Genomic DNA, 18,595 nt, shown 5'->3' on the forward strand with positions numbered 1-18,595 from the left:
TTCAAACATGTGCTTGGATATTCTCAGTGTGTCAGTAGGTGCTACATGCAAGTAGTTTGCTGTGTTTCAAAGGTATCTTATACTTGCATGTGCTCTGCATAACCACCTAATATTGATTTGCCATTGCTTCTCTAATGGTCAAACGTTTTCTAGTTTTGGTGCTGCAAAACATGTTGTCCTTTATTTTAGAGGAACCGTTCCAGCTGCCCTGTGTTGATCATGTTGAAAACTGCTCTTCTAACCTCAATTTCTGGTTCTATAGGATTGAAATCTACCAGTAGCTGAGAACTGACTTAGGAAGGGGGGTGGGGTGTTATGTAATAAAGACACTAAAACCTGCCTAGTTGGAGCTTCTGAACCTAAAGATCTGTAAAAGTGCCTGCATAAATAAACATTCTTTAAATGTTCGTCACCAGATGAAGTAAACATTGCATTGAAAACAACACTGCCCCTTGGAAACTGTGGCCTGCTCTGATAAGGGAAAGTTGGGTTTGGGGTGGAGTGGTTGTGGGGTTTTTTTTTTTTCCTCCTCCCAGTTTCTGATTACAGCTGAACCTATTCAAGAAGATCAATGAATACTATACCTTCTACTTTAACCTGTTTTTTTTTCCCTCAAAATCCACTATATAAGAACTTGTTTGGCTTACAAAACTGATCACTTGGACTACAAAAAACCTTGAACTGAAAACTGATGATGGAACACATGTCATTCAAGTAGAGAAAAAACTGATCTTGGAATGAGGTGAAGCTGTGTGCCTGTACTTGCCTGGCCAAAGGCCTTCCTTTTGAGCAAAACTGTTCCTTCCAGCCTGTTTGTGTCTCCTGTGGCTTCTGTGTAGTCACCTTTGGTGTCCTTTGCCAGGCACTTTTGGTGGCTTCCTGTCCAGCCTTTCTGCAGCACCTCCTGGCAGGGGGCCAAGCAGGAGGTTGCCCTTTTCCCTGTTACCCTGGAGCTGCCACCGCAGTGACCCACGTGGCTTCCAGTGCTGTTGCAGAGGTGGCTCTTCTGCAGCCCTGCAGACATCCCTTGGGTTTGCAGACCTTTGCAGCTGGAGAGGCCTGGCTCCTTGTCTTACAAGTATTTTGCTGTCAGGAGTTTTTGGGCATGGGTACCACACAGATTTTTTTTTTTCTCCTGGTTGGCACATCCTTATTTGGAGGGAGGACTTCGGGAGACTCCTGCAGAAAGGGAGCAATTCTGAGCAGCCAAACACGTCAGCTTAGGGTGGGAAATATGAGTCAGGTGATTTATTCTCTTTTGTTTCCTGAGAGAGGAATATGGTTATGGGCAGTTTAAAGGGATTCAGAATTTTAGACATGGGAGAGCTTCAGGAAGGATTTGTGGTATTGAGCTGCAGTCTCTCTGCCTGTCAGCTGCCTGTCAATACAATGTGCTGTAACACCGCCTTCTGCAATGTCAGCGAGGAAAAAAGTGATCAAAAGAACTGTTAGCAAAGGAGCACTACTCACCACCAGTTCATCAGAATTTAATCTTTGAACAGCTAAGGATGCCAGACAAATTAGTCTACCACACAATACTGTCCCACTTGAATTCATAAAGTGTCTGGGAGAAGGGGGAAAGACCCTGGTTTTTCTAGTCTATGACTTTAAAATACTCACAACTGTAATACTGTAGATATGACTCTTCTGCATAGCAAACTGGTTACTCATAGCTACAGTGTTGTAGATATGACTCTTCTGCATAGCAAATGCAGTTTAGACAAGCACTAAAGCTAAGAGGTTTGGCACTAACCAAAAGATTAGTGAAATACTGATCGTCAGTAACAACCTTCATTCTCCATGGTGGGATATTATTGATTCCAATATAATAAAAATGAGCTGTATATGTACTGATTTCTGTTTAGCAGATCAGAATTGTGAAGTGAGCATACTTGGCCAAGCTGAACTCTAAATATAGACTGAGAGGGGCAGTCTGTCTCACAGCTATCTTTATGGGTACTGCAGGACTTGAAAGGTTCCTATGGGACTAAAAGTAGTGAGAGGAACTGCAGAACAAGTTTTCTTCACATGATTTTCACTGGCTGATTTCTTCCATGCTGGCACATTACCTGAATGTAATTATGTTGTAAGTAGTGTTTCATTGTCATATTTTTTAACCTTTTAGATTTTATTTCCTTTTTTTTCCTGTGAAGAATTCTCAATGTGTTTTCTTTCCAAGTTGTTTTTTTTTTTTTTTTACCACAACAACTTAGGAAGAAATTTAAAAGTTGTATTGGGGAAAAAAGTCTTTAGGCAAGGCTACAGTACAAGATACAATTAATTCAAAGGTCCCAATGTTTAGATTGATTTGTTGGGAATATAATCAATACTTTTGTCCAGTGACACTAATATTTGTATCCTTTCTCCTTTGGCACGTCAATGGAATCAAACAAATGTAGTATAAACTTTTTAAATTAATAATGGTAATCTTCACTGTGTTTACATGTGCAAATACTTAAATAAGAAATGCAGAAAAATAGAATTCATAATACTAATGAATCAAAGGTAGTCACATTTATTATACCTCAAGCTGTTAAGAAGAGTCTTCCCTAAAGCTGCAGGGAGGTATTAATCAAAAGAGAGAAACAACTGCTCTTCAGAATCTAAAAATAACCAGCAGCCTTTGTGTATGCAGTGGTAACTTTTGGCACAGTGTTCAAACACAGGGCTCCATAATGACTGTGCTGGCTGAGGATGTGCATGTGGGGACACAGCAGAGCAGAGCCAGCTCTGGTGGGGACGTGGCTCAGACTCTGCTGCCTGGTGCCATGCCCTGCTCTAGAGGAAGGACAGTGGGCACAGCCATCTGTCCTGAAGTTACTACTGCACACCCAAAGATCATATACTAGGTAAGGTTAACCCCTATCATGCCAGCTTTTCTATATTATTTTGTACTTTGAAGGAACACTTCTGAACAGAGAAAAAAGTAAGTTGTAATCTTTTCTTATGGGCTGTTAAAAAGAAATATGAAAGTATCCTTATAGTCCTGTCAGTCTCTACCAGCAGGAGAACAAGCTCTGTTGTCAGGATTGCTTTCAGTGCTTAGTCTTCAGACTTAGTGAGGCTCATTGAATGTCTGCTTCGCAGTGTGCTCAGATTTGGGGGAATTATAGCAATCTTCTGCATTTGGTTTGATGAGGGAAGGAGTGAGGATCTTCTGCAAACAATTGGAGTTCAAATGTTAGGTTTTTAATTTAAGGGTTTTATTAGGAATCTGGTCACACTGTGTTTTGTGTTCCTTGGAGAGGAAGAAAAGGCTCAGAAGCATGTCAAGAGGACAGTTAACCCATCTAGGATTCAGAAATCACCCTTAGGTGCTTAACACATGTCATCAAGGGAGGTTTGTATCCCACAAAGTGCTGATTTATGTTGGCAGATAAAATTGAACTTGGGAGCTTTATAAAATACTAAATGGGTAAGATGCATTCTACTCCAAATTTAAACTAATCTGTGGGGGCTCCCTCCTTACATTCACTAGCAAGAAAAATGTACATTTAGGCTGTGATTCTAAGGTGAGAAAGGAATATCTTAGAATAAGAGGGATATTACCTGGAGGAATATATTTTTCTTTAATAATTACAGAGGGAGTTTTCAGTGACAATTGTAGACAAACATGGCTACTTAGAATGCCTGCATCTCCTTATGGCTAGAAGTGTAGGTTGTTTCTGGAAGACATTTTTGTAATCACAATACTGTAAAGAAAAGCAAAAGACTGATAAGGAATAATATACAATACATAGAAGCCACCTCTCTAGGTATTGCTTATTTTCTATATATAATCTTCTTTCAAAACTGTATTTATGTTAAGAATCATTCACTGAGTTCATGCACCCAGACTCTGCAGAGAAATTGCTTTTACTAATTGAACTTCATCCAGTGTCTTTTTTAAAGCAAGGGGTACCAGTCTGAAGAAAAAGCTTTTAAAATTTGTCCAAAAGTGTGAAGTAGACTACATTTTTTCAAAAATAATAATGATATTCTAAGGTGTATAAACATTCTTTGCAGTGATATTCTAAGGTGTATAAACAGACACGTATTCTTGTTGCTTATCTCCTACACTCATGCCTGCTTTCCCTGTTTTAAGTCTCAATAACTTGATGCTGAAAGAAGAGGACCTGAGTGACATCTTTCCTGGAAGTGTTAGTGAGGGTTTGGCTTTCACTGTGGTCAGGATCTCACACCTCCTCTTACCAAGTACTCACCAAATCAAAGGATAATACACTAAATAGGTGCCATTCAAATCAAGGCTGGAGCCAGTCAAATTGACTTTTCTCTTTCTTTCTTTCCCCATACACACATGTATGTGCACAAATAAAATCCAAAAATGAAATGTTTTAATCACCAAAGGTTTCCAAGAATGAATAAGTGCTATGTATTGAGTTGTCCCTGCCTTCAAGATCTAGTAAGTGTGCTGGTCCTTCAAATCTCTGTATTTTAGGGATCGTTTAGGCTGGTCAGTATTTCCTTAGAAAAGGATACCAGCTGTTACAAGTTATTTCCCACAGCCATGTGTCAATTTACCTTTTAAATTATTGTTTCTTATAGAGACAATGGAGAGGCCTTCCTTGGAATTTAACCTGCCTGATACTCATGAAGAAGGAAAACTTTATGTAGTTGATTCCCTAAACAACCTAAACAAGTTAAATGTTTGTCCAGCTGAATCCCAACATTCACTAGGTATGTATGATAGGTGATCTGTGGATTTCTGTATGTACAATCCATATTGTGTGTCACTGATGTCAACAGCCTAATAGGCCAATAGGTATGCCAAGCTCTGTACTGAAAAATGTGAGGAAAAGATTAAAAATGGCATAATTTAGACAGATCAGACAATGATATAGCTGTCCCCGCTGAGTATTTCCACTTTAGGTTCCTGAAAATCCTTGCATTTAGTTAGGGATTTGCTTTCAAACCTGAACTTATCTTCTATTTCAGTTGGGATTTGTGAGGTGATCTCTTGCAGGATAATGCCCAATATACACCTACTATATAAATAGCATCATAGCTCTTCCCAAGCACTAAAATTCATACATGGCAATAGAAGCACCTGAGAATTTCTGCTCATTCCTTTAAGATTCATCTCCTAAGAACTCAAACCAGTTACCTGAAATATCTGTGAAACCTTTAAGCATTTTACTTTCTGAACTTTCTTTACTCACAGTTTCAGTTATGGCTCTCACATTTCTACTGGTTTGATAAGGCTTTTGCCTTTGATTTCTCACAGCAACAAGAATATTTTCACCCAGTGATAGCTACAATTTGAGTTCTTTGTGACGTGAAAATATCTTAAAATCTGGAGCTCTTCAGCAACATTCCACATAACAATATTTGAGTCTGCTTTTATTTCCCTTATTGTAATGGCAAATTTGAGTGAAGAAATTTATAGATCAGCAGCCATGTTAAAATGTGGCCATAATTTAATCATGCTTCTAATTATGGGTCTTAAATATTTTCTCATTACTTCTGTTTCCAAGTCCCCTAACTTTTCCCAATCCAACTAGCTGAGTGGTGCTGGTTTCTGCATTTAACGCAAATATTTTAGGCATAAAGTACTAATTTCTCATAAACGGATTAACTTGATATTGTCACTTCTACACATGGAAAATGAGACAATGGCAAATATAAATTTTAATTTTAAGAAACTCCTTTCAGTGTGACTGTTTTGCTTTCTTTTGCAATTTTATTGGACAGTATTATTTACTTTTAGGGTAAATATACAAGGCTCTGTGGAAATGTATGTGATTCTCTGGAATAATCACATGCATGCCCCTCCCTACATTTCAGCAGTAAAAAATGGTAGCTTAATAAGTATTTTATTAATAAATTTGTAAGATCCTTTGGTTCCTTCTAGGATTATTCTTCTAATGTAGCTTTTAAGCTTGGAAAGTCTGTAGATATCTCATCCTGTCAGCTAACTTACTCAGCAGCATAAAACTCTGGTTCTCTTGCCAGAAAATCAGAGACATGTCAAAAGCTGTTTAGTTGCTTCAGTAGGAGCCATGCAGTAATTTCATGTTTTAGGTGATAAAATGTTCCCACTGTTTGCAGTTTGACAAGAATGTGTGCTCACCAATTCCTCACAACACTGCAGCCTGGCACGTTCAGCCTGATGAAATAGTAAGAAGTATTCATTAGGCAGAGCAAGCTCAGACCACTTTTGAGACCACTATTGATAACTTAGGATGCTTGGCAGGCAGCAGAAGCAGGCCCTGCCCATCCCTATTATTCTGACTAGAAAATAATATTGGTGCAGACACTTATTATATGGTGCATTTGTTGTGAATGCTAAGGGAATAAGAATAGAACCTCAAAGAAGAAATATGAAAATATTACAGCTTACACACAGACAGGAGTGTGTTAAATACAAAATAAAGAAAATCAGAAATATTCCCAGAAATCTACCAGCTCAGTGAATTGCTCAGCCCTAGGTAGAGTCATTATTAAAGTCCTCTAATGGCATATGCAGCCTTTCCTCAGCTTTATCACTACAGGCTCAGTTGCAAAGACCTCAGAGATTTCCACCAGCTAAAACAAGAACGTGACCTAGAAATACATTTTTCACAGATGCACACACTACTCTCCCTTTCAGAATGGCAAGAGAGCAATTACAGAAGGATAAATTACAGTAATTTGCATGTAATTTTAATACGTATGAGACTGACACCAAAGTGAAATTACATTAGCTTTCTCCTCCCTCCAAAACAGAAAATAAACCCAAATCTTTGTAAGTTATTACAGTAGTGTACAAACTTACTTAAGATTAAACAAACAGGGCTCAAGTGTAAATTTTTTACATTCACACGAATTTCTTCATGGTGTTCACTTGACTTGTTATCTTTGGGGCTTACTGCCACCTCACATTGGTTGCAACTGCTTCTATGAGAGAAACTACTGAATTTCCCTATATATGCAACACATTCTTTAAAAAGCAATGAACTGGCTTGTTGAGCTGATTCAAGGTCAGCATTGAAAGTGCCCTTCTTTTTCCCCTCATTCTTCCTGTGCTTAAAGGACAACATCTGCAGTCTATGTGAGAGTCTGCTCCATTCCTGACAACTGGGAGGATTGGTGCCTCATTCTTTACTGGAATGAAACCAACAAATCCTAAAGATGAAGAAGAATACTGGAAACATTTGTTTTAAGATAAAACAGTCAAGACCTGAATTCATTCTATGCAACATTAGGGGCTTAACTGAGGGGTTTACTTTGGGAGATTAATAATCCCAGGGATACTTCTCATTAAACAGAAAAAGAAGCATACCTAGAGGATGAATGTGCATGGTGAATCTGTACCTTGGTTTTCAATATGAATTTTGCTTTCTTCCCTTTTGAAAAGGTTAAATACAATCAAGCCCTTACAAATCTGCCTGATGAAAACTTCATTGCAACCTTTGTACATGTAAAACAGCTGTAAAACTCTGAACTGTAAAACAGGGCAACTTCAACCAAACACTGTATTTCAACACAGAAACATTTTTGTTGAATGTGTTCTAACAGCTGTAACAGATGTATAATTTTTTATATTTCCAAATTCAAGCTGAGTTCATAAAGTTGATTTCTTCCCCTTTCATGAAATAACACAGGGAATGAAATCTGTTGGCCAAATATATGATGTATTCTGCATCATTTCAGATACCAGAAGCATTTTGTCATGCTTCTCCTAACCAAGCTTAAAAAACTGCATCACCAAATGCTTTGTCATCTCTTAACAGCTGAGGAAGAGAACACTGGTGGTACTGGAGAAAGTATGGCAGGGAGCAACGCAGGAAACCAGCGTTTGTTCTTCGTCACCTTTGTTCTTACTTTGACCGTCAGTTTGGCGCTTGTTTCATTTGTAATATTCTTAATATGTAAGTAAACCAAAGAGTAGTTCTTAAAAATGTAGGGCCAATTGGGAAAATAACTTTGCTGAAATGAGTCATGCTACCCTGTAACATGCTACTCCTGTGTTTGCATGGTCTAAGGCTTTGGCTGGTTCTGGGCACTGGGTCATGGTCCTGGGGGCAGAAGCACAGGCAAACAGCACTCTCTCAGGGCTAAAAGGCACAATTTTATTCTTAGGGCTAAGGATTTGTGAGCTTCAACAGCTGTGAAGAATTTATCTCAGCAGCATTATACTGTCTTGCTAAAAATGCTGGCTGGAAATGAAATTAAAATTTAAAGGTAATTGTATGGCAGTGAGATACTTTGGCAATGTGCCTTCTATTCCTTTCCAGATAAAAGTCAGTATTGGGGTCATTCCACTGAAACTGGAATTCCACCCAGGCTAACACTTAAATCAGGCTACCTGAAGGAAGACCTGACCCTTTGTAATCCAAGTACTGCCTGGAAATTGATTTGGAACTAAGAAAGACTTAAGCATAAGAAAAAGAATTAGACATTTATCAAAATTTGCATGTAGCATTGGGTCTATAGACACAATCACTTTTCCAGTTTTTTAGGACTGATCAGGCAGATTTAGCTGAAGACATGTCTGGTTAATGGAACCCTTGTCATCTTGGGGTTTCTGAGTTAATAATATTGAATAGAATCTGAGGTGCATTATCTCAATTTACAAGACTATTTTGAAGGAATTGGAACCCATATGAAATCAAGATTTCTTATATCCTGTGGTAGGGAATTTGCTGAAACATAGCGAAAATCCTGATTTTTCTTTTAGGCCAGGAAATCCTAACCCTTGACTAAATTTTCTTACAGGCACTCAAAGAAATAACAGACAAGTAAAGAACATAAAGTAGATTTTAAGTTACATGATTGTAAAATCCTAATTGAAATACCTCATACTTGAATTTCAGATTAATTTACCATGGAGCTGCTAAAAGTAGAGCGTTGGTATAGAAAAAGTAGTTTTGGGTTGCTCTAGTGGAAAATTATAAACTAAAGTGAAAAGATTTCCTACAAGAATTAAAGCAGTTTGCTTCCATTCAGGTTGGTGGAGGCCTGGGCTTTTGAAACTGATTTCCAGTGGTGTTTCAGTTTATGTTACAATGTTTTATTAGATACATATAGATATAGTGTGTTCTATAATCTGAGTTGTTTGCAAACCACATGCATAGATTCATTTAGCATTGCTTCTATTACACTTAAGCTTCAAAGCCCATGGGTAAATTTTTGAACTTCAGAAGGCCAAAAGAAAAATAGCTCCAAGAGTGCATATTGGCATGCCAGAAGAGGCTGGCCTCAAAATGTCAGTATTTGCAAGAATTTTTATGTTATTTACAATAAAATAGATGCAAATACTTGCCACAAATTGGATCTTGAGCCCCAAAATGAGAAATTTTGTTGACACTAATGGATATATTCCTGAAATCCATTGTTGACACTAATGGATATGTTCCTGAAAACTGCAAAAATTATTTGATCCATATATGATTTTATAACTCTGCACTTAGCTAAAAGAAGAATCCAGCAAATAAGCAAAAAGAATGCAGTGAGCAGGTAAACCCACCAGATATATAACTTCTTGTTATTAGGTTTTGTAGTTGTTTTCCTGTTTAATATTTTTAGTCATCATAATTCCTTACAAAGTCTCACAGGAATACAAGTGAGAGTAGTCATGCTCTTGATTTAAATGTTGCCAATTTAATGTGGTACATTCTCCTTTTCAAGTTCAAACTAGACATGAGGTGGACCAAATATCAAGCAGACTACTATCTGAAAAGAAGAACATAGAAGAGCTGAAGAAACTTAACAATATTATATTAAAGCATCTGAATCAATCCAGAATTAAGGAAAAGCCTTCTGATCTTCATGCTTACTTCTTTACCCATGCTGAGCTCAAAGTCCCTGGAGAATAAATCTTCTTTGGAAAGAAATTCAGCATATTCATAACTCCGACATGTTCATGTATGGCACACAGGCTGCTGAAACATGGTTGCTGAAACATTGCTGGAAAAGTCAGCTGAATGAAAAATATTAGCAATTAGTATTTTACCCTGTTTTACGTGGACATAGATTTGTAACAGTAAGCCCATAGGATTCACAATAAACAATGGATTGTCAGTCTGGAGCAAAACTTCCAGATTCCCTGTGTATTATAATTCACAGGGGTAAGGGCCTAGTTCTACTTTAAATGTAAGTCAATGATCACAGAAAATCACAAGTTCTATTCACATGATTCCAGCATCACCTTGTTCACTTAATTATTCTTCTGTTACCTTTGTACAAGCTTTCTGTTTGTTTCTATTACTATTTGTATTTAAGGATAACTTCAGATTTCAGAACTTATAAATAAATCCATTTCTGGTCTAGAGTTTTGTGGTTTTCCCTTCTGTGCACCTAAATATACTGATATACTACTCTTTCTGTGAAAAATCATCCAAACTTGAATAACAGCAAACCCTTTCATAAGATGCCATAATCAGCCCAAATTTGTATTGACAGAGTGAGTGTCCTATTGCCTGACATGGAAAATGGGTTTAGAGGCCCCAGTCTGGTAATGTCACAGCATCATCACAGCCACTCTATCTCATGGCAATGCCAATACACTGTACTCACAATCTGCAGGTGAAGCCCAAGTGTTTTTATAAAGTGATGTGGGGAAATACTTGTCCTTGTACTCCTCCCTATAGTTCCTGCTGGTCACCATCAGAGAAAGGCCAGATGAAATGTGGTTGGAACCTTCAGGGTTTTAATGTTGAGTGATACCTCAGAGGTTAAAAGGAGCCACCCTCTCTGAATTCACACTGTTGTGGAAACAGACACCTAAAAGTGTGATCACATAAGGGACTGCTGGGTAGCTTTGTAATTTTTTAGTATTCAGAACCTTCTACTGAAATATACATTAAGCAGGCACCTTCATAATCAAGCAATAAATTGATTACTCTCATGACAGTGGAATGACAGCTGACACTATGGAATACGTTCAACATCTTTTGTTTTACTTAAAGTTCTCATTCTCATCCAATTCTTTCTTATTTTTTCTAGACAGTTTTACAAAAAAAAAGTCACCAAACTCAACAGCTAGCATTTCAGTCTTCTTTTCCAGAATTTATTATATTGCTTTCTGTGATGACTACTTCATTGTCTGCAACAAAGGGAAGAACTAAGTGCAGGAGAATTTCTTGGTATCACTCTACCTGGATTTGCCCACCAATTCTATTTCTGCTATTATGAGTGCTTTCTTTTACACTTATGTTTTACATCACCTTCTTTCTATTTCCTGATTTTTATTTTCTTGATGTATTACTGTCAAGTTATTCACATGAAAATGGTGAAGATTTGTTTCAAGAGTTCATTACTCCAGCTGTTACTTCCCAGCTGCAATTTTAGTTATCTCCTCTGGACATCACAAGTAATTTTTACAAAGGTGACTCTAATACAGCTATCAGAGAATGAAAAAATAAGTGTAGAAAAACTTGTAAGGAAAGGAACCCTGAAAGTGTAACCCAAACATCTTTCTGTAAATTCTGTTAAATGATAAAAGAAAAGGTATCTTAAGACTAAAATAATGACACTTGCAGTATTGCTTCTCTATTCTTCTCTGAGCTGTGACCTGCTTTTTAGTGACATTATTAATTTCTCATCTCTCCCACTCCCATTGTAGCCACTGTAACTGCTCTCAAGCTCTGCCTTGCACTGACACACAACCATACTTGTGAGTCAGGGATAAACACCAGTATTTGGCACTCAGTATCTCAAATGTGGATTTGTCACATCCCTCTTTACCACAGCAGTTATTAGAGCAGTCTGTGGTCTGCTAAAACTGATACCAAAAGCCAATAGATTTTTTTTTTTCCTGGCAGGAAACTGTAAAAAAAATTGTGCTAGAGCAGCAGTCCCCAAAGGTATAAAAGTTTCCTCATCTCTCTGATGTTGTCCTCAATTATTCTTAATCTGGTTTTTCAATCAGTACTCATAATAAATCCACTTTTTCTGTCTCTGCTATTGATTAGAAGTGTTGTTGTTTGATTCCATGGTTTCATCCTGCAAGATGGTGAGTGATCTCAACTGGCCCAGACCTATGACCAGCTGAGTCATAGGAATGTACAGGCATGCTCAGAATCATACAAGACTGAGGCCTCAAATGATCCTTTTCATATTTAATTGCTTCTTCACTTGCAGTGATCAGTAATCAAGGTCAGTGACTGAAGAGGTGCAAAGGTCAAATGCTGATCCTGCTAGTGCTGCTAAAACACACCCAATGTTGGGAGATACTTGCAGACACAGAGGGTGTGGGGTAGCAGTGACTAAGGCTGCCTTTGGCTTCTCAGCTCAAGTTAACAATATTTAACAATATCCATTTACTGTCAGAACTGCTTCTATAGGACATCAGAGCAAGGGCTGAGAGCAGAGTACCACAATCCCTCCTTCAACACTTTCTGGAGGACCCCCTGCAAACTCCTTCAGAACTTTTCTATCTAATCTACTGACAGTTGAGTAGTCCCAAACAAACCAATATTTGACTCAAAACCTCCTACAAATCTGACCCTGAAGCAAATTTCAGCTCAGTTCACAGGCCCATAATCCTTATCTCAAATAAGCAGCTAAGTAAGCTCCAAGCTCCAGCTGCATGTGATGTAACCTCTGTGCTGTACATGGATGTTTTGGTGTCTCCTGCAGATGTGAGTAAGATCTGTTCCTGTAGAGCTGCACATCTCAAGGGCCTTTGCAATGTCTGGTGTTAGAACCAGAGGAAGGTGATCTGACAGCTTCATCTCACAGTAGTCACAGCTGTTCTTGGTAGTACTGCTTCCCTTTTTCTCTTATTTGCAGGCTGTAGAGGTATCTACCCAAAGTAATTCATTCACCTTTCAGTAATTCCACTGCAAATGAAAAGAGTGCACAGAGGGTTCAGATAGATCTCACAACATGCCACTGACACTCACCTGCTGCAAGTACCATCATTACTGAAATGACAACATGGTTTCAGGAAATTTTCTGCTGAATAAACCTGAACAATGCTAGAAAAATGCTGGTAAGCAAAGAAGAAAAAATGGAATATTTAACCAATAATATACCTCCACCTCCCATCAAAGGCATCATCATGCCAATCCCTAAGGGCTGGCTGAATCTTTGGCTTGTTAGGTAATATCAGTAGACAAAATACTTTCTTGCCTTGGTTAGCTTGCTGATAAATTCACTCCTCTGTTCCAGATATCCACATCAGCCCTTGCTCTTGTTAACATCAAACCATCACACAGTATCTGACTAGAAAATAATATCTGACAGTATCTGTGGGGGGAATATGCACTACTGAATAGCAGAGGGTCAGCTGGGGTAAGCATTTGCTTGCCTTGCTTGGGGTCATGTTGCCTTGAGAATATCAGCTTGTACTTGGCCTTGTGCTGCTCTAGAATGAAATAGCTCAAGCTCAACATCTGCAAACAGCATGTAACAACTGAGGGCAAAATGTCCTTTATAGACACCTGTCCATGTCAAGGGTTACATAAATCTGAACAGTGGGCACCTTCATCTGAAAACAAGGCACAGACAATAAAGAAGGATTCTGAGAGACAACTGAATCCATCCCTCTGCCTAAAAGCAGCATTCAAGTTACTCCAACAATTCCTGACAGAGGCTTGTCCATTCACATTGTAAAATATTCAAATAGTGGACAGTCCATGGGCCTCCCTTTCTAAGGTTCAACTAAATGAACATGGTTAAATCTATTTTTCCTGAAGTCCAACTAAAATTTTCCCTGATGAAATTTAAGCCCATTAGCAACTGACCAATTCCTTGTGAACATGAAAAACTGTTTGTACCTTCCATTTTTTTTTCACTTATTTGATATTATACTAATTTCCTGCAAAAAAAAGGTTAAAACCTTAAGAAAGCCTTTTTGCTCTCTGAGATACCTGGAATTTTAATCTAGCATTTATTCTTAAAGTCTAGTATGAGTTCAGTTCACGTGCTTTGCTCTCTGGTAACAATACAAAACTGATCACAGGTTATAAAAAACAATAACGATGATGTGCAAACTCTGAATGTAGAAAAAGAGAAAATACCAGAAGTGGCAAAAGGGTTTGTCACAAGTCTGTTAGAATACATGCTCTCATGTTGTGTGTGGCACAAAATCCAAACTGTTCAGGAATCCTAAATATGGTCAAGGTATTTGAAAAATGAGCAGGGCAGAATAGTGTTGAACAAAGACAAGCACTATTGTCAGAACATGAAGTATATGAAGAATAAAATCTCACTTTATCTGGTTTTGAAGTCTTTGAAGATCAAATATTTACTTTTGTTTTATCAAAGCATAGTCTTGTAAAATTACACAAGACTGCCTAGAAATATTAATTTTCAGGTCCAAAATTCTGAGTTTTCCTATTAATTTCACTCTGTCTGACTGGAGTTTGTGTTCTTGAGATTCAGAACCTACCCCATTGGAAATGGTAGCAAAGCAATGTGCTCCGTCAAAGCTTTACTGTTTTAAAAATATCTATTTTGACAGACAAAAATGCAATTAGTTCTAATTAGAACTCTGATTAAGAAAAACAAAGGATAAAACAAATGCCAAGTAGAAACTGAAAAACAGATTCATGTTTTGACTAGCAACTGAAAATCATTTGTCCAAGAAGATGCTTATCTTGGTCTTCTTATAGGCTGCTAGTATAATTATCTTGGAGATGTTGGTGAATAATGAAAGTTGGATCAAAACCTCAGATCTCAGCCCAGTGCTACTGGGATTAAGGGGATTGTTCTTTTCAATTAAGAAAAAAAAAGCACCTTCAGTCCATTACATGTTACTGTTCTTATTTTCCTGATGGATTCACAAGAATACTAAGATTTAAAGAGAGGGATGGAGGGGGTGAGTGTACTGTCACTTCCTCTGGGATACATAAGAAATAATAACAATGAGGCCAAAGAACTTAGTCCTATTCAAGAACCCAATGCATCTTAGAATTTAAGAAAAGGCTTTTATAGACTCTATTTCCGATCCTTTCTCTGGTTTCTGGGCCACACTTCAGCGATGGAAATGCTGTCCACGATTCACTGATGAGCCAGCAAACCCCTGAATGGTAATGAGAACCTTCCAGCAGGAACAGTCACAGCACAGTGCTGCTGCTAATTTGTCACTGTGAGCAAACTGCATTACACACAAGGGTGAAAGGACAATTTAAAAATCGATTGCCTGCCAATTTAAATATCTATTAATAATTATGGGTTTGCTTTTGAGTTCTGCACTGCTCATTTAATCTTAATATCTTCTTCATCATGTAACTGACTTTGGAAAGCGGTGTCTGTCTACAAGGTGACACGAAATGCTGAAACTCCCAGATTCCCTTTACTCCTCAGCAAAAGCTCATGGATAATTCACTAACTTCGCATTTTTAGTGTGGATTTTTCTTTGTTTGTTTTTGTTGGTTTTTTTGGGTTTTTGGTGCTTTTTGGGGGGGTTGTTTGTTTGTTTGTTTTTGCTTTTTTATTTTTTTTAAGCTTTAGTTTTTTCTTAAAGCAACACTGAAACATTTTCTTCGGAAGAAGTCTCCCTGAGTACTCAAAATTATATGGGTGGATATTCATCATTAATTAAGGTGATAGGACAATGAGTAATGGTTCAAACTGAAGAGAGAAAATTTATATTAGACATACATTACAATATACAAGAAATCCTTTACTGTGAGGGTGTTGAGGCAAAGGAACAGATTGCCCAGGGAAGTTGTGGATGCCCCATTCCTGGCAGAGTTCAAGGCCAGGTTGGATGGACTATTGAGCAGACTGGTCAAGTGGTCTCTGTCCATGGCAGAGGGTTGGAACTAGATGATCTGTAAAATCTCTTCCAACCCAAACCATGCTATGATTCTTTGATTCTGTATGTAGATAATAACAAAAATATTTTCAGTGATTTTTTAACAGAAGGTATGAACATGGATTCTATGTCTTTTCATGCATTCAGATTGGTGTGCTTAGCTGCTATTTTAATCTGAAATAGCTTTTAGGTTGCACTTCTTGCATGGATATGATGAATCAATGGTCCAGCTCCCTGAGGTCCTAGTGTTTAGGAGCTGGTTTGAGACTACATTCAGCTTCATGCAAAAATCTGCAGCAGGAAGATTCTCAGCTATGGGCACCGAATCAGCTCGCTGAAGTGCATGGGCAGTGAATGAAACCCAGGGAACTGATTCAGCATCTATAAATACTGATAGACTTACTCAAGGCCTTCTCCTCGAGGAGGGGTAGTGCTGACAACACATCGAAAAAAGAGGAAAACCTCCGGAATTTGAAACCTCTTCCCTAACACTGTTCACATTTTTTGTTCTTCTGCAAGAAGCAACCTCCAGCCTGTGCAGGTGCTTAGGTGCCTTTGTTCATGGGGCAGCGGGGGCGGCCAGCGGGGCATTCCCAGCGGGAGCGCTGGAAAAGCCGCTCCCTGAGCCCGGCAGCAGCGCCCGCCGGCGATCCCGGGTGGGGCAGGGGACCCTGGGGACACCTTGGTACCACCGAGACATCACCCTGGCACCACCTTGGCACCACCCTGGCACCACCTTGGCATCACCTTTGCATTACCCTGGCACCACCGTGGCAGCACCGTGGCAGCACCTTGGCAAGGGCGGTGCTCTGTGAGGGGCGGGAGGGCGCGGCCGGAGCAGGGCGAGGGTGAGCGAGTCGGGGCTGCGCTCCCGGCCGAGAGGCGCTGCTCAGGTGCCGGTGTGCGGGCTGGGGAGCTGTCCTTCCTCAGGGCCTCTTGCCTTTTTCACTCTTCCCTCCCTACCAACTCCCCACCACCAGCGCTAATGCCTTTTTAATGAATTTTGAGATGCCCATTGCTATTTGATGGAAGTTGTCGAGTCATGTACTCACCAGGCTTGCAGATGAAGAGCAAGAAGGCTCGGCAAAAGTGCAGCTGGTCAAAAACATTACTTTGAAGAGAGAGAAATATGATCTAGTACATGTGTACTAGGTACCATAAACATGTACTGGTGTCAGTGTGCCTTTCAGTATCTGCAATCCAGTCTCGGCTGACTCCATTACCCGAGGCCGTGAAGCTACTCTGCTGTGGGCTGCAGAGGTGCACCCAGGGGGTCACGATCAAATCAAGTCTTAAAAGTAATTAAACAAGCAAGTGACCTTTGAAATGTGCCCAAGCCTTTCAGTATTCCCCCTCACAGGAAGGAGGGAAGGAAGGAAAGGAAGCAAGCAAGCAAGAAAGCAGGCAGGTGAGGCTGGAAGATGAAGCTGGACAGAGGGATCACGTCTGACTGGAAAACATGAACCTCTACAAAGATCTGCTTTGGCCATATATGGGACACAGCTGGGGTAGGGACTGTCACAGCAGTAACCTCATTCCATTTTGGATGTGGGGAATGGGCATTACTGGGCCAGTGAAGCCTGTTGTGGGCATGGGGAAGGTCTGTGCTGGCCCCTGTGGGTATGTGAAATGCAGCCCTGTCTGGGGGAGACAAAGCAGGAGCCCTGTGCTCAGCCTGTGGCATTGGCCAGGCCTGGGAGCTGGGGTTATGTTTCCTGAGGGATGTTAACTTGGATCTGCACTAGTCTATTCAGCATCATTTTTTCTTTCTTTAGATTTGTGATAAAATGACATTTTGCCAGCAACTGGAATGGCCATTCACATACTGATGGAGAATGTACTGCTAAGCCTGTTGCACACTCATAGAGGCACACGCTTTGGCACATGCAGTCAGGCATGTGCATTATTTTGGAGGAGATGTAGGCCCTCTGGAAAATCATCATAATACAAGGGGCACTTTTATATCCGTGATCTATTCATGCATTTTGAGATGCAGAATTTCTTATGTCACTTCAAGAACCCTTCCCAGTACACTATAGGACTAGTAATGATGAATCCAGTTCCTTCAATAAATGTCCTCCATTGTGCTTTATGCACCCTTGCTACATTTCCCTTTCTATAAAAATCTGGGATTTTTAGTTTGAATTTGTATCATCCTACTGAAATAGCTGCACTACGTGTCTCAATATGATATTATTATACAGTACTTGCCATTCCAAAGTAGCCAACAAACTGCCTCTTTCTGCTCTTGAAAGCAGTAGTTAAACACTACAGAGTGAACTGGGTCTGTTCAAAATGGGCCAGTCCTCTCATATCTGAGAGATGCAGTTTCCTCTGTATTCAGATTTTCTCCTAGGGGACCTCTGGTCTGGGCTCAGTCCTCGCTGGATCACTGCCATCTGACTGATTTCTTTGTTCTGTGCAATTGAAACTGGTTGCAAATTAAAATATTTCAAGACAAACTCTTGCTAGTCTCCTTAAAGCTGTCAGCCTAGTATATAAGGAATTGTAACTACTATTTATAGTCAATTTAGCTACCCATCTTGGCAGGAAGTGAAGCATCTTATTTGTGAGAGACTTCATGATGGTTCTGTGCATCTCAGTGCAGAGTTCTTTTTCCATTTAAAGGACAGCAGTTTTCACATTTTTGCAACCATAAAAGTATTACACAGTGTAATTGGAAGGAACAATTACCCTTCCCAAACTGTTGATATAGTCTTCTATCCTTTACTTAGGAATAGCAAGTACTAATACCATTACTTGGCATGAAATAACTATTTGGAAAACTTTCCATCCAGGTTCTCTTTGCCAGCTCCAGGTGTCCTTGACAAGTAAAAGGTCTTTATGGTAGTTTCCAACAATTTATGTTGCATAGCTTACTTCCACTTCTTTGTTAGATATCTAAAA

The 18,595-nt window shown here is 39.3% G+C and overlaps 1 protein-coding gene across 3 annotated transcripts; it reads left to right on the forward strand.

Annotated features, from left to right (window-relative positions):
- Positions 1–59: 59 nt before the first annotated feature.
- Positions 60–10,252, forward strand: LSMEM1 (leucine rich single-pass membrane protein 1). 3 transcript variants are annotated; one of them, XM_054632263.2, is made up of 5 exons: positions 776–2,086; positions 2,667–2,849; positions 4,546–4,677; positions 7,713–7,850; positions 9,610–10,252. In XM_054632263.2, exons 3-5 carry the CDS (start codon positions 4,551–4,553, stop codon positions 9,795–9,797), a joined length of 453 nt encoding a protein of 150 aa, XP_054488238.2. In that variant the 5' UTR covers positions 776–2,086; positions 2,667–2,849; positions 4,546–4,550; the 3' UTR covers positions 9,798–10,252. The 3 variants fall into 3 exon arrangements, with proteins under 3 accessions (XP_054488237.2, XP_054488240.2, XP_054488238.2); XM_054632262.2 differs by lacking the exons at positions 776–2,086; positions 2,667–2,849 and adding an exon at positions 60–742; XM_054632265.2 differs by lacking the exon at positions 2,667–2,849 and having other exon boundaries at positions 775–2,086.
- The last annotated feature ends 8,343 nt before the right edge of the window (positions 10,253–18,595 follow it).

The sequence above is a fragment of the Agelaius phoeniceus genome, chromosome 5 (genome assembly GCF_051311805.1).
Source record: "Agelaius phoeniceus isolate bAgePho1 chromosome 5, bAgePho1.hap1, whole genome shotgun sequence".
In the NCBI taxonomy this organism is placed as follows: Eukaryota; Metazoa; Chordata; class Aves; order Passeriformes; family Icteridae; genus Agelaius; species Agelaius phoeniceus.